This window comes from Melospiza georgiana, chromosome 11, assembly GCF_028018845.1.
Source record: "Melospiza georgiana isolate bMelGeo1 chromosome 11, bMelGeo1.pri, whole genome shotgun sequence".
NCBI lineage: Eukaryota > Metazoa > Chordata > Aves > Passeriformes > Passerellidae > Melospiza > Melospiza georgiana.
This window is the reverse complement of record NC_080440.1, coordinates 13,755,580-13,768,487: the sequence shown is the minus strand read 5'-3', so window position 1 is coordinate 13,768,487 and position 12,908 is coordinate 13,755,580. Positions and strand designations below refer to the sequence as shown.

Below are 12,908 nucleotides of genomic sequence, written 5' to 3'. Positions count from 1 at the left end.
CGACTCGATTCGATGTGCGAGCCTGACCGGGAGCCGGGGCTGGCTCCGGGCGATGCTCCCCGGGCCGGTACCGCCGCTCCGCCCGGGCCGGGATGCTCCGGGATGCAGCGGGATGCTCCGGGCACCGCGCTGAGCTCCGAGCGGCCCTCGCCTCTCCGGGCTGTGTGACAGACAGACGGACAGACGGACAGGTGCTCGTCATGCAGCCGTGCCCTGCCTGATCGCTCTCCGGTGGGTGTGCACGGCCCCGCGCCCCCGCCCCTGCCGGCCCCGCCGAGCCCTCCCAAGCTCAGCCCCCGGCAATGAGCAGCGCTCTCTCCTCGCCTTCCTGCAAGGGCTCAACTCCACTTTCAGCGCCTCCAGACTTTCTCTGCCTGTGCCGTGCCCTCCCTCTGGTCCAGCTCCTCCTGTGCCTGCCTCTCTGTGTCGGCGCTATCCCGTTAAAAGGCGGCTGCTCCCGCTCCGCTGAACCAGAGCTCTGCCTGCCTTGATCGGGATGAAGGCTGGAGGTTATCGGCGAGGGAAAGGAGAACTCTAGGCAGCTTTCCATTTGCCAAGTGAGCAGTAATTGCAAGAAGACAGCCTCCCCAGCTGGAATCAATAGTCTGCTTTCTTGCTGCTAAGGGCACTTTGGAGCAGCAGTAGGTCACTGAAGTAACTTCAGCACACACTGCTGACTGCGGAGTTGTAAAGAACTACATGCAAGTGGCTGCAGTAGTGCTGGAAAACGCTTTGCTGTTACCAGGGACACAATAGTTTTCAAGTCATTAGAGCTTCGATTCTGCTCCGCTCCTTCCATTACACAGAGAGGGTCATTCTTTGCAGGAATGAGGATGGAGCTGTGAATTTTTCTTTTCCGGTGTTCCAGTGTCCCCTTCCAGTGGAAGGGGGTAAGAGTGGGGGGAAAGAAGCTTTTAGAAACAAACCCCCACTGCTGCTGAACTCAGCTTCACCTGAATTTCCCCAAACCTTTCCAGGCACAGAGAGGCACAATGCCAGAGAACCTGAATCTTCTTCGGGCTTTTGGGGGCTTTTCCTTTATCTTCTGGACAGCTTTTAACACAGCCTTAGTGGATGTGGTTGGATCGGAGCAGCAGATCCCCTTGTCAGTGTAAGTGCTTCCGTGCTATTCTTCTCAGGACCATGCTCAAGGATGAGAACTTGGCTGCTCAAGTTCTCCTGTTTTCCTATTGCAGATATTTGGCTGTTCCAGGGCACCTTTGCTCCTCTGTCAGCTGTGTTTAAAGTGCTTGTCTCCAAGGTGCTTGTCACTATGATTTTATTGTAGGAGCATGTGTTGGTGGAGTATGTGGCCACTGAGTTTTAAGTGCTTGCATTTACTAAAATTGATGCAGTTAACACTTTCTCATGTGGGAATTTATCATTCAGAACTGTTTTGCCATCTTATCTGCTATTTTCCTTTCAATGGATATATGTCACGTTGTGCCAAAGCACGTTTCTGTACAAGTTAATTCCTTAAATTTTAATGGTTCAGGTTGGTAGTTTCTTATCAGAGGCCTTACCTTAGCACAGGGTCTGCTTTGTGCTTATACTTGTCCAGCTTCACTGATCTTTTGCTGTGCTCAGGTTCCTTAGTGAGCTCTCTAATGCAAAATTGCTCGGATCCTTCCGAGTGCAGCTGATGCTGTTACAATCTCTGTTGCTAGCTCTGACATGTGTATTACATTTCTTCCTGTCTCTTTTTTTTTTTCCCTTCACAGTGTAAAGCTCTGGGCCTCAGCCTTTGGTGGAGAGATCAAATCTATTGCAGCCAAATACTCAGGTTCCCAGCTCCTACAGAAGGTAAGGTTTTCTTTAGTTGTAATAAGGAAGGTTTTTACAGAGAAAATGGAGGCAGATTTAATTTTTTAAATGAACAGGCAAGCAGCGCTGTGCATGCTTTTGTCCATGATCTATTTTTGTATTGCATACTAGTCCCTGATGACTCTTTGCATTGCACTGCACTATCTGTAGAGTCCTTGCTTAACCTGATATTTTTCTGTTGGAATGACTTTTTTTTTCCCATTGGAAAGTAAACTCCAACACTTATTCCTTGTAGCCTAGGCTTCAGCCCAGGTTGCGGGTGTTTAGTCTGGTTGCTGCATTGTGATGATGATGATGATGTTTCTGTGCAGAAACAGCTGTTTCTTATGAAAGATGCTAACTTCATTCAAGGAGCAGAATTAGTGCATATTGTATTATTTTCACCCTGGGCTCTATGTACACAATGCACTGTGTCAGGAGAAGGCGGACGCTCTGTTGTTTGTCATCTCTGCAGTTTTTAAAATGCCATTATTCCCCAATCATCTTAACCCAGTGCTGAGATGTATTACATCATTACAGATAAGAGGAATGAATGTGGTTATCTTCTTGCTCAGCTGCACAGCTGGGTAATGAGGTGGTGAAGTATAGCAAAAACTTGAGAAATTGGTATAAGTCTACATAATTGGGACAGAGGGTAATGAAAAAGCAGATTTGAGTATTAGGTATAAATTAAGGACTCTGTTTAATTTAAATATGCAACCTATAGTAAACTTCTGTATCGTGGACAGTTTATTTTTACAACAGTTGCAAAAAAAATGAGAGACTAAGAGGAATATGTTAGACTGAGACTGCTATTTTGGGGCATTTAACATGTGATTCTCAAAATGCAATATGTAAATGGGAAAACATTGAGACATTCACTGATCAAAAAACACTCATTCAACCCATACATTAAATTTCTGCTGAATTTTTGCAGACATGATTTTTACTTCTGAGTAACACTTATTTTATTTTTTGTCTGATTGCGAAGGAAATTATTCCTTCAGCTTTTAGCATTTATTTCGAAAGGCTTATATATGTGTGAAATTATATAACTGTACATGCAGCAGCTGAAATAAAAAGCTTGTGCTATCCTTTAAAATGAAAGCAACTGGCTTTAGTAATTACTAAAGATGTATGAATTGTTTAGGAGCTTGCCTTTTCGGATATGTATAGCCAGGACTGTAAAATATGAATTTCACTAAGCGAAAATACTGAGCAGTTAAGAACCAAAATATTTGCGGTCTCTTACTGCCTTTCAAGGCCTTTAAATGGCTTCACTTCAATATGTTGGGCAAACTCATTTTATTATGAAAATCTGGACACTCAATATTTATTATACTTCCAACTCACATTCTTTAAAGTATGTGTAGTCGTACATTGTCACTGTTATTTATGAACACCTTAAATTCATAAAGCAGATGGAGCTTTCATTTTTGATTAGTTTGTAATCAAGTATTATTAAAAAGATTTTTTTTTTATTGGGCCATAACAAACAAGTATCTTTATTTAACTTTGGAGCTCTTCCATGTGCAGCCATTTCTGCGCTAGAATGGCTTTGGAAATGAAACGTGCCCAGTCCTGAGCCCAGTGTTTGCTAGGAGAATATGGAATGTACCCTGTGTCGCAATCATGCTAAATCCCACAAAGAGTCAGTATGGAATCCTTGATCCTCCTTCTCCTCCTCATAGTAGATGTTGCTGTCATCCCTTCTGTGATGTATTTTTTCCCTCTGAAGCAGCAAGATTGGTTCCTATTGGTTGTTATAATTGTAGGTAATTGGAAGCTATTCATTTTACCTTTTCATCAGCATCCTTTCTGTTTCACTAACCAGTCTGTGCTCCTGTTTTTGAAGGTGGACGGTTTGTGTTCTTTCAAAGCTATCTTGTTTTTCTTTCTTGCTTATATTATATTTTCTTATTTAATGAAAGAGAAAAGGAAAAAACCGCAGGTTTGGCAGGTATTTAGAGCATTTATTCCTCTGTCACATGTATTTTTTTTTTCTTCTTTCTGGTTACAGTAGTTTTAAAAGATGTCTGTTGCTTTTTCTTTCATTTAGAATTCCAAAATGTCTCTGTCCATTTAAGCTTGCTGTATCCTGGTGTTGATTGTGGCAAATGAGCCTGGATGACAGATGACTTTAGCATGTACTTTTTTGTATGGTTATAAAGTATATTTTTTCTGTAAGCTTGTGTGAGTAGAAACATACCAAACTTCAAGGTCTGCAAGTATTTTCAACATGCAAAGTCAGTGACAGAGGTTGTCACAACAGTTAAGGAGGTGATAGCACAGGAGGGCTCTAAATACAAATGCCTTTTTTTCCCACCCCCACCCTCCCCACTAGCCAGGCATCAAGAATATGTTTGGTATTTACTGTGAGCTCTGGGTGATCAGAATCCATGTCATTTTAAAGTCAAGATTCCACTTTTAGAAGCAGTGAGACTTCTGATATTACCAAAGGAGCCCACATTTCCTGATTATGAATTAAGCATCCTTAAACAAGTGAAGATATAAAATGTGTGTGTGATTATGGATCTGGACAGTATAGATTCCTCAACTGTCAACTGCTTTGGAGTGCCATTTAGCTTAATACAGGCTTGCTAAATGAAAAATTAATGTAAAGGTTACTTGATTCATTCTGTCAGCACACACAGCGAGTGCTGCTTTCAAAGGGATGCGCTCACAGTCGTGATTGACAATCTCTGCTGCCCAAATGTTTTGCACATTGAGTCATTTGACCCACACTAAAATTTCATTGAGCAAATTAATTCGTGTGAGATACTCAGTAAAAATTTTTTTTGCCAGTTTACAGTTGTGAATGTTGATGGAGTTATTGCAATTTTTAAGGTCTTGCTGTACTGTGAACATCAAATACGTGACCAGCACTGGTGCTCTCTTGAGTTTGTAAAAGATGTATAAGAATATTTTTGTTGCTTTTTGAAAGTATATTTTTAAATCCACTGCTTCCCATATCTTAATTGAATGTTTCATTATTTTATGTCATTATGATAATCTTATTCAAGTATTTTTTTATGCCATCTAGAAGTATCTGGGATACATGACTTTTCCCAAAACTGACTTTAGGTGAAATACAGATGCTTCAAATTCCTTGGAAAATAATAGTTCAGTAAGTAATTTCAGAAACTATGATGAGGTTTTAAGCAAAATTAGCACTTAAAAAATGTTCTACACCTTGATTTCGAAGAGATGGAACACCATTAAGTGTAACATAAAACATCCAGTAGCAAACAGGACTGTATCATTCCTGGTTTTTCTGGTGTCTGGAGGCTTTACAGTTGTCATATAGATTTGGAGAGACTCCTTGATGCTGTAGAGATGTTCATACTCTTCACCTACTTAGCAAATACTACTGGGGCCCAATAATTAATTTTAATTCTCTCTTAGGTGTTTTTTTTTCTTCCTTAGACTGTCAAAAGACATCTGCCTTATTTGAATCCTGACGTATTTGATTTGTTTTTCTTTTGTAAACACTCTGAGTTTTGTGGATCCTGTACTGAATGTGAGAGCATAGCCCACTGGCAAAGCCAGGCTTCCAATATGGGATGCAGAGCAAGGCTTAGGTGCCAGGAACATATTCACTTCAGCTGCTGCAATTGGAGTTCTGGAAAACAGGCTTTGGGGAATGCTGTTGTAATACAGTAAAGCTCTTAAATCAGTGCAGTGTCTGTGTGAAAGTGCAGCATGGTCTGTGCTTTCTCAGGTTCCTTTTGATGAGACTCTTTTTTTTGAAAAATATTCTGAGCTTTGGTTCTTCATTTCTTCCTGAATTGTCAATATTATTCATTGCACGTGTAGGAAGGGTGATAATACCCTTAATTTCTTGGTCCTTCCACAAGGTTTTTTTCCTGACCAGAAGCTTGTTTCAGGCTCCCTGAGATGTTCCTTATGTAAGTTGTCTGCTGGAGCCCTCAGTGTTATGTAAGCCCTGCCTGCCTTGCTCTGAAGCAGGCTGGAGTCTGCATCTGCCTCTCCTTTCAACAAATCCTTCATTGTCTTGGGAGCTCCCAAATCATTGTTTTCTCGGAGCAGGTTTTTCAGTCAGGAGAGCATTCCTGTGTTTAAAGATGCAGAATTGCATTTTATCTCCCTGACAAGGATGGGGTGCTGTATCTTAGGAGTTTCTTGCAACTGTGGAAATGTCAGTGCAAAATTAATATAACGGGGTGATTTAGATCAATTAGCATTCAGCTGGTGGATCTGATTCATACAGTACATCTATCTTTAGTTTAAATTGTATAATAGAGGCTTAAATTCTTAGGCAAGTTTAGTGCAATCATCTTGACATTAATTGCCTTTCTTTTATTCAGCCTTATGTTGGTTTTGGTTTTTTAGGCTGTTTCTTTGCTCGAGACACTGCAACTACTGCTTGGAAGGAAAGGGTCAACTAGGACTGAGACCTGCAGGTTAAAGGATAGGCATGGACTGACTTTTTGGATATCAATTTAAACGTTTGTTTTAGAATTGCCAGTTGAGCAATTCTAAAACAGCAAAATAATATATATTTTTAAAATCAAAAATACGGAAAAACTATCAATAAAATCTGTAGGCATATGGCTGTGAATCAAGAAATACAAAAAACCCCATTGGAGGAAATACCACCACCCCCAAAACCCAAAAAACAAACCAAAACCAACAGCAACAACACCATTCTCCCCACCCAACAAACCTGACACCTACCCCAAAGCCCAAATTCAGATTCTACACCAAGTAAATGGTGTAGAGCTTACCAAAAACTGTATTCAGAGTTCATTCATAACAATTTGGACTCCTGAAGTCCAGTTTATGTAAAATGTGTCTCTTAGCACTGACTTAAAATCAAACCTTAGAAAGTAAAAGAAATATACACCTGAGATCCTTACACCAGCGTAATTCTGTTGATTAATGCAAATGATGTTTTGGAACTTGCAGAGCTTAAATCTCCATCACCTTTAATTCCTACAGATCTTTGGGCTACATGAACCATGAGATTATTCTCCATGCCAAACTAGGTGCAGAACATTTCTGTGTGCTTTGCAGTATTTTATGTTTTCTGCAGACATAAAGATGTAAATTCTTCTGGATAGACATTTTAACTTTGGTCAAAAATAAAAAAAATCCAACAAATGGTTATGCTACTAATCTATTTGGTGGAAAAACCTTTGGTTCCATGCTAATATTCAGGTAGTATGTTCATCTGTAGAGGAAAGAATTAGTCTTGTCAAATTTTGAATACTTCTTTTCCTCCATAACAAAAAACCTTTGGACTTCTTTTTTCGTAATGAAGTTGTGCCTTTTCTGGACGTATTGGAAAATTTTCTTTTTCTTCTATGAAGTTAGAGTTGCACCTTGAATGATCTGTGATTTGTACTCTCCTCTCCTGTTTGAATGTTATGGTGGGGGTAGTAATTTTTTTGGTGTTGGTAATGGTTTTAAAATGTAGTCAAATCAGCTTGAATATCAAACATCATGTTTTAGATTTCACTTGGTCTGAAAGGGAAGCCATGCTGAATTCATGTTTTGCCTCTTTCAGCACCATTTTGCAGTCTGTTCTGTGTCTGTCTGGGTTTGAGTGTGATCCTCTGTGTTATTCAAAGTAAAAAAAGTTATACTGTTAGTATGTAAGAGGAATATGAGATGGCTTTAGTAAGTTCCTGATAAATGCACTACACTTTCAGTAATGTCTTTTAATATGGAAATTATTGAGCAGACAATCCAACTGGAAAACATTAGATCTTGAAAGGAAGAGAATGCTAATTCCCTTGCTTAATGCGTTTATGGTTGTTTGTTTTCACATCCTGTATTGGAAAATGCTTACGTTTCAAGGTTAAAGGAGCTGCTCTCCATGCAAATTATCTTGCCAGTGAAGGTATGTAGAGCATGAGTGGATGCTGCATTGTAGTGGTGATTCACTCTCAAGTAGCTGCTAATCAATACTCCACACTTTCAAATGTCATTACTGTTCTGTAGGGGACAGTTTTTTGTTGCTGCTAATAAGTCTTAACACATTTTACATCACAAATTATATATTGATGAGCTAGATGAGGTGTTTTAGTTTCTGTAGGAGCTTCACTGACAGGTTTTAATGAAATAGTTAAATTATTTTGTAGTTCTTGTGGAGTTCCATTTTGCTTTTTTTATACATAATGTTTTTGCAAAAATTACATGGATGATCCTGTTTTTATGAACCTGTTTAGCATCCACCAGGTTAATTTATGTAAATCTGTAGTGCTTTCTTAGAGTGTGTGATCAAATACTTGCAAGATTTGTATTTAAAAAGGAAGTCTTCATAAAACCACTTTTAAAATCATAGTTGGGAAGAAGTTGATAAGGGTCTTGGTAGCCTTTCCAGAAGTGATTAATTTCAGAGACACATAATTACTGAAAACATCCTGCCCTCAGTTCTCCCAGGACCTTCCAGGTGAAGTTACCCATGTAATAGATGATATCCAGTGCACTGGTTTTGAAGACAGTGATATAACATATGAGGGGATTGTGATTGCTCAAGATACTCCTTCACATAGGATCCTACAGCCAGCATACCAAAAAAGGCAACATAAATTTGTTCTCCACATCCATAGTAGATGTACAAGAACACAAGAATTAATTTTAATTAATTGTGACTTTAATTCTTCACAAGAATTAACTTTTTTGCTACTATCAATTTATTTAATTTTATTTTACTGAGAGAAAACCCTAGAATAGTGTGGAAGTCTTGTAGGTTGGCTGCTCAGACCAGGTTCCTGGCCATTATGTAGACTTTGTTGAGCTGTCTGATATGAAAATGAGCTAAATCCTTTATTTTGGACTATCATCAGTTACAGTAATTGTATTTCTTCTTTGATGTCTCTATCTATGTGCTATTAATCTTTGCGTCTACATTTCCTTAAGGCATAGCTGGGGTGTCCTTCACTTTTCAGAGCAGGAACAGGTTATAAACACAATTGTCAGTGCTGTACAGGGTAGCCAGGCTGGATGAAGACTTGCTGGTTTTCCCCTCCCCTTTTAAGCACACAAACAAATGATCTTATTAAAATATCATTTTACTGTAGGGGAATAAATATGTCAGCTATAATAGAATAAACTTTTTGGAAACGTTTATTTGGAAAAAGATGTGGACTGCTCATTTAATCTCTTGTTGGGCCTCAGGTCTGACGGCCATATGATAAGGGATCAGCAGGGTGAGCTTTTCAAGGTGCTCCTGTGTGTTCTTGTGTTAAATGTAACTATGAAGTCTACAAGAGAACTTTAGTGGGGCTTGTAAGACTCTGGGATGTCCCAGGGAGAAAGCAGGAAATGATCAGATGTAAACTCTGGTCGGTTCCTTATGTAGCTGCCACAGGTTCTGGTGCTTTGTTATCAAAAATTGATACTTGTTAAAGTTTGTTCTTCACTGTTGTTTTTCTTGAGAAGAATTTTCCTGAAGAAAATTGAAGTTTTGCTTCTTTAGGTGGAGCCTGGTAGGTTGGTTGGATGGGGTCTTCAAAGCATCCAGGTTCTTGTAGTGATTCTTCATCAAAAGAGTTTGAGAAGGGATTTCTTCGAACCGTGTTTTCTATATGTCAAGATTCTTGAAAGAACTGGAAAGAGTTAAACCAATGCACTTCATTGAGGTGATTAAAAAACAAAATAGTTATAAAATCTTAGAAGGTGTTTTCTTTGTCAAAGCATCTGCTCCTACTTGTGTGTTTGCTTTTAGTTTTCTTGACATGCTTTATTGTTGTCTTTGTTTCTCTCCCTGTCTCTCTCCAAACCACATTATTTATCTTTCATTTTAATCTTTCAGTTTTTAATGGGCATATTTTCTAGAGAGAAATGTTTTCTTCTGAGCCTGATGCCAAATGTTTTGCATAAATAATTTTATAGTACAGGAGGCACGTAGAGATAGTTATTTCTATTTATCCTTCTAGACAGATATTAGAGCATCAAAGTTAAGCAAACAAAAGATGAAGAAAAAACTTTTCTCAGGTCTATTAACAAACCAAACTATAAGGTGGCCTAATCTACATCATAAGATTGGGGATATAAAGGGAGAAATTTGTGTGTATAATTCATTCAGAACATCAGGGATTAATGTATGGATTATGTGGATTGTTGATTAGTGAAGTTTCTCATATGTTCCACTGACAGTAATTTCCTTGAAGCATTCCTTTTAGTTTTTAGGAAAGGGTGGAAGAGCTTCTAATAGATCTTCTGATAGGATGTTTTTCCTTTGTGCTTTCAAAACATGGATTTGACAGGGATCCCTGAATTTTGAGCAGCTGATGGATTATGTGTCCTGTCAAATTCGTTTACTATGTGCAAGTTAAGATTTCTTTTGCTTAATGTTCTGAATATAGTGATGCTGAATTAAAAAAATTCTAATTATACTCTCTAAGAATTGAGACATTTGTGTTTGACACTAATGACTCCACAAAACTGGTTCTGGAAACCAACACTCATCATCCCCTCTATACAATGTCTTTCTGTCTTTGCCTGTGGAGTTCTGTTTTTCATAATTTCTGGACATATGGAATAATGAATTCTGGAACAGGATTTAGAAGGTCTTTTAACTCTGATTCCTGTTCAAAGCAGGGTCAAAGCTAAAATCAGTGCAGATTTCTTGGGTCTTTGAATTTGATCTTCAAAACCTTCCCGGGCAGCAGAGCCACAACATCTTTGGTTCCAATGCTTGTCTCTAGTCTGGACAAGAAGTTACTTGAGCTGGAACTTCCCATTTCCACTTGGCTGCTGGGTGTCACTTCTACCTCCCTAAACTTTGTTGGTTCATCATCTTCACAATCTCCTGGAGGGCATGGAAAGGCACAGCACTTTGTGATGCCAGCACCCCTGAGGTCCTCCCAGTCATAGACAGTGTGATGGAGTTCTTTGGTTGCTTCATCAGGTCCCAACACTTTTTCTGACCTATTATTTTAAAATAGTTCTCAGTAGCTTCATGGACTCTTAAACTGAGCTCTCTGCTGTTTGATATTCAGATGGGTTTTTACCACTCACAATAGGAATGTGTAACTGTTCTCATAATTATCAAGTCTCAAGAGTAATTTCCACTTAGCTGATTGCATGAATAGGAGAAGACTTTTTAATTTGTCGTGGTAACACAGGAATTTATTTTCTAATCTAGGGCTAAGACAAGCCATTTAGCTCCCACTTGCTTTATTAGCCATTTCTTTTACTATCTTTATCTCCCCCAGTATCTTAAGTGAACTTAGTGTTGTACAGAAAGAGTCTGTCAGCTGGCAGAAGGTTTTATGTCTTATTGTCTATTTTTGCTTTATTCTACAGTAGCTGTCAAGGGATCTCTTTGTGCTTTTATACACAAACAAGAATTTTAGTTGTTTTCAAAAAGCGGGATTCAAAATTATGCAGTCATAATATCTGTAGCCTGTTAGGTAACAGCACAGTGAAAATGCTGTTTGGAATGCATTATGAAAACTCTGGTCAGGGCCCCAGTGTTCCTATTGTTCCTCCAGGTCCCATTTTAATACTTGACTACTCAATATACTTTGAAGATTTTGTGTCAAGCTATCTAAAATGGCTAACTTTCAAAAGAAACACAAAAAAAATATCTACATACTACGGGTATTAAAATTTGATGTGTTGAGAACACATCATTGGTCACAAAATTAGATAATTATCTTCTAAAGTAACAAAGCTTCAGAGATAAAAAGCAGGAACATTGGAACTTTGGCTTTACCTTGAAGCTAAATGTCTATCATTTTCTGACAGCTGTATGAAATGTATGAGTTCTGAGCTCTTTGGCCATGATGCTATCGTATTACATTAATAGCAATTTTCACTGATAATGAAAACTGGTAGGAGGCTAAGAGCAAAGCTTTAGATTATGACTTGCAGGCATTGACTATCTGCATCCAGCAGATTTATTACCCCCTATGCACATTGTGCCTTTTATAATGTTTTCTGCAGTTTCTTCATCAAAGTACAAGAAAGCTATTATAGATGGCATGAAAGAGAAAAAATCTGGACACTCACTTCACATTTCAGATGTGCACTCATTGCAAACTGCAATGCTGCTTTACAGTAGAAGAAGGGATAAATTCCAGCATCCCTCATGAAACCTTTGAGAGAGAGAGGAGCGTGAATGAAAGAAAACTGGAGAATTTCTGTTGGTCAACATTAATTTTCTATGTATAGATTTATCTGCCTTTTTTTCCTGGGGCTGTGATAACCTTTTCTTGATGGTCTACTTAAGTCCTGTAGTCTTGGTGGCCAAAACTCAGTGCAGTCCTTAAGCACAATGCTAATTTCACCTGTAATGTCACACAAATCTGGTGCATGCAGTAGTGATAGGATTTCATGGAGAGTGCCAGAAACCTTAAATTGAAAATTAAAAGTGCTAGTGTAACTCCCCTCTCTCCCCAAAGGGAGGCACCTTTTCCCAATTTTCTGTGTGAAATGGGCCTAGTAATACCTTTTTTCCCCCTCAAATTTTAAAACTTTGGTATTAGAATTAGGGGAAATGCTTCATTATATAGAGTTTAGCATTTTGAGAGAACTGGCTGGTGAAGAACACCCTTAGCATATGGATGTGGAAACAGAGGGAAGTGGAATGGAATGGATCAGCTCTGAGAGCTACAAGGCATTAATTTTAACACACTATTTAAATATAACTGCTTGCACTGCTGAGAAGATAAATGGTTTCCTGTAACATTCCTGAATAACTACAAAATTGATAAAAACTTGCCTTTTCCTGTTGTTGATATTTGGTGTCTGTAGCTGGCAATAAATCTCCATATGGCATTGCACTGGCAAGGGAGATTGAACCTTTTTTGTCAGAGGATGAATCCCTCCTGTGCCTTGAATACAAGGTGATATGCTCTGCTGATATCAGAAAGTAATTTGCAAATTTGCAAACCTTCCCTTCTTTCCCTTGTAATTTTTTCCATGCTGATACTTCTTTCTCATTATACATTTTCCACATAACTACAATTCTGCAGTACTTTTTCCTGCCTAGATCCTTCAGACCTTTCTGACCTATTCTGGTTTTCTTCCAAGTAAGATCCAACTAACAAGACTCTCATTGGAGTCAAATTCACAATTGTTAAATGCTGCTTAATTGGGAATTGAGCAATTTTGTTTATTATTTTATG

The 12,908-nt window shown here is 38.7% G+C and overlaps 1 protein-coding gene across 1 annotated transcript in view; it reads left to right on the top strand.

The window, feature by feature from the left end:
- The first annotated feature begins 253 nt into the window (after positions 1 to 253).
- CACNA2D3 (calcium voltage-gated channel auxiliary subunit alpha2delta 3) overlaps positions 254 to 12,908 on the top strand; it is a 382,632-nt gene continuing 369,977 nt past the window's right edge. Inside the window, exons 1-2 of the mRNA XM_058032041.1 lie at positions 254 to 1,111; positions 1,722 to 1,803. Coding sequence (XP_057888024.1) covers positions 993 to 1,111; positions 1,722 to 1,803 — 201 coding nt within the window. The 5' untranslated portion in view covers positions 254 to 992. The remainder of the gene's footprint in view (positions 1,112 to 1,721; positions 1,804 to 12,908) is intronic.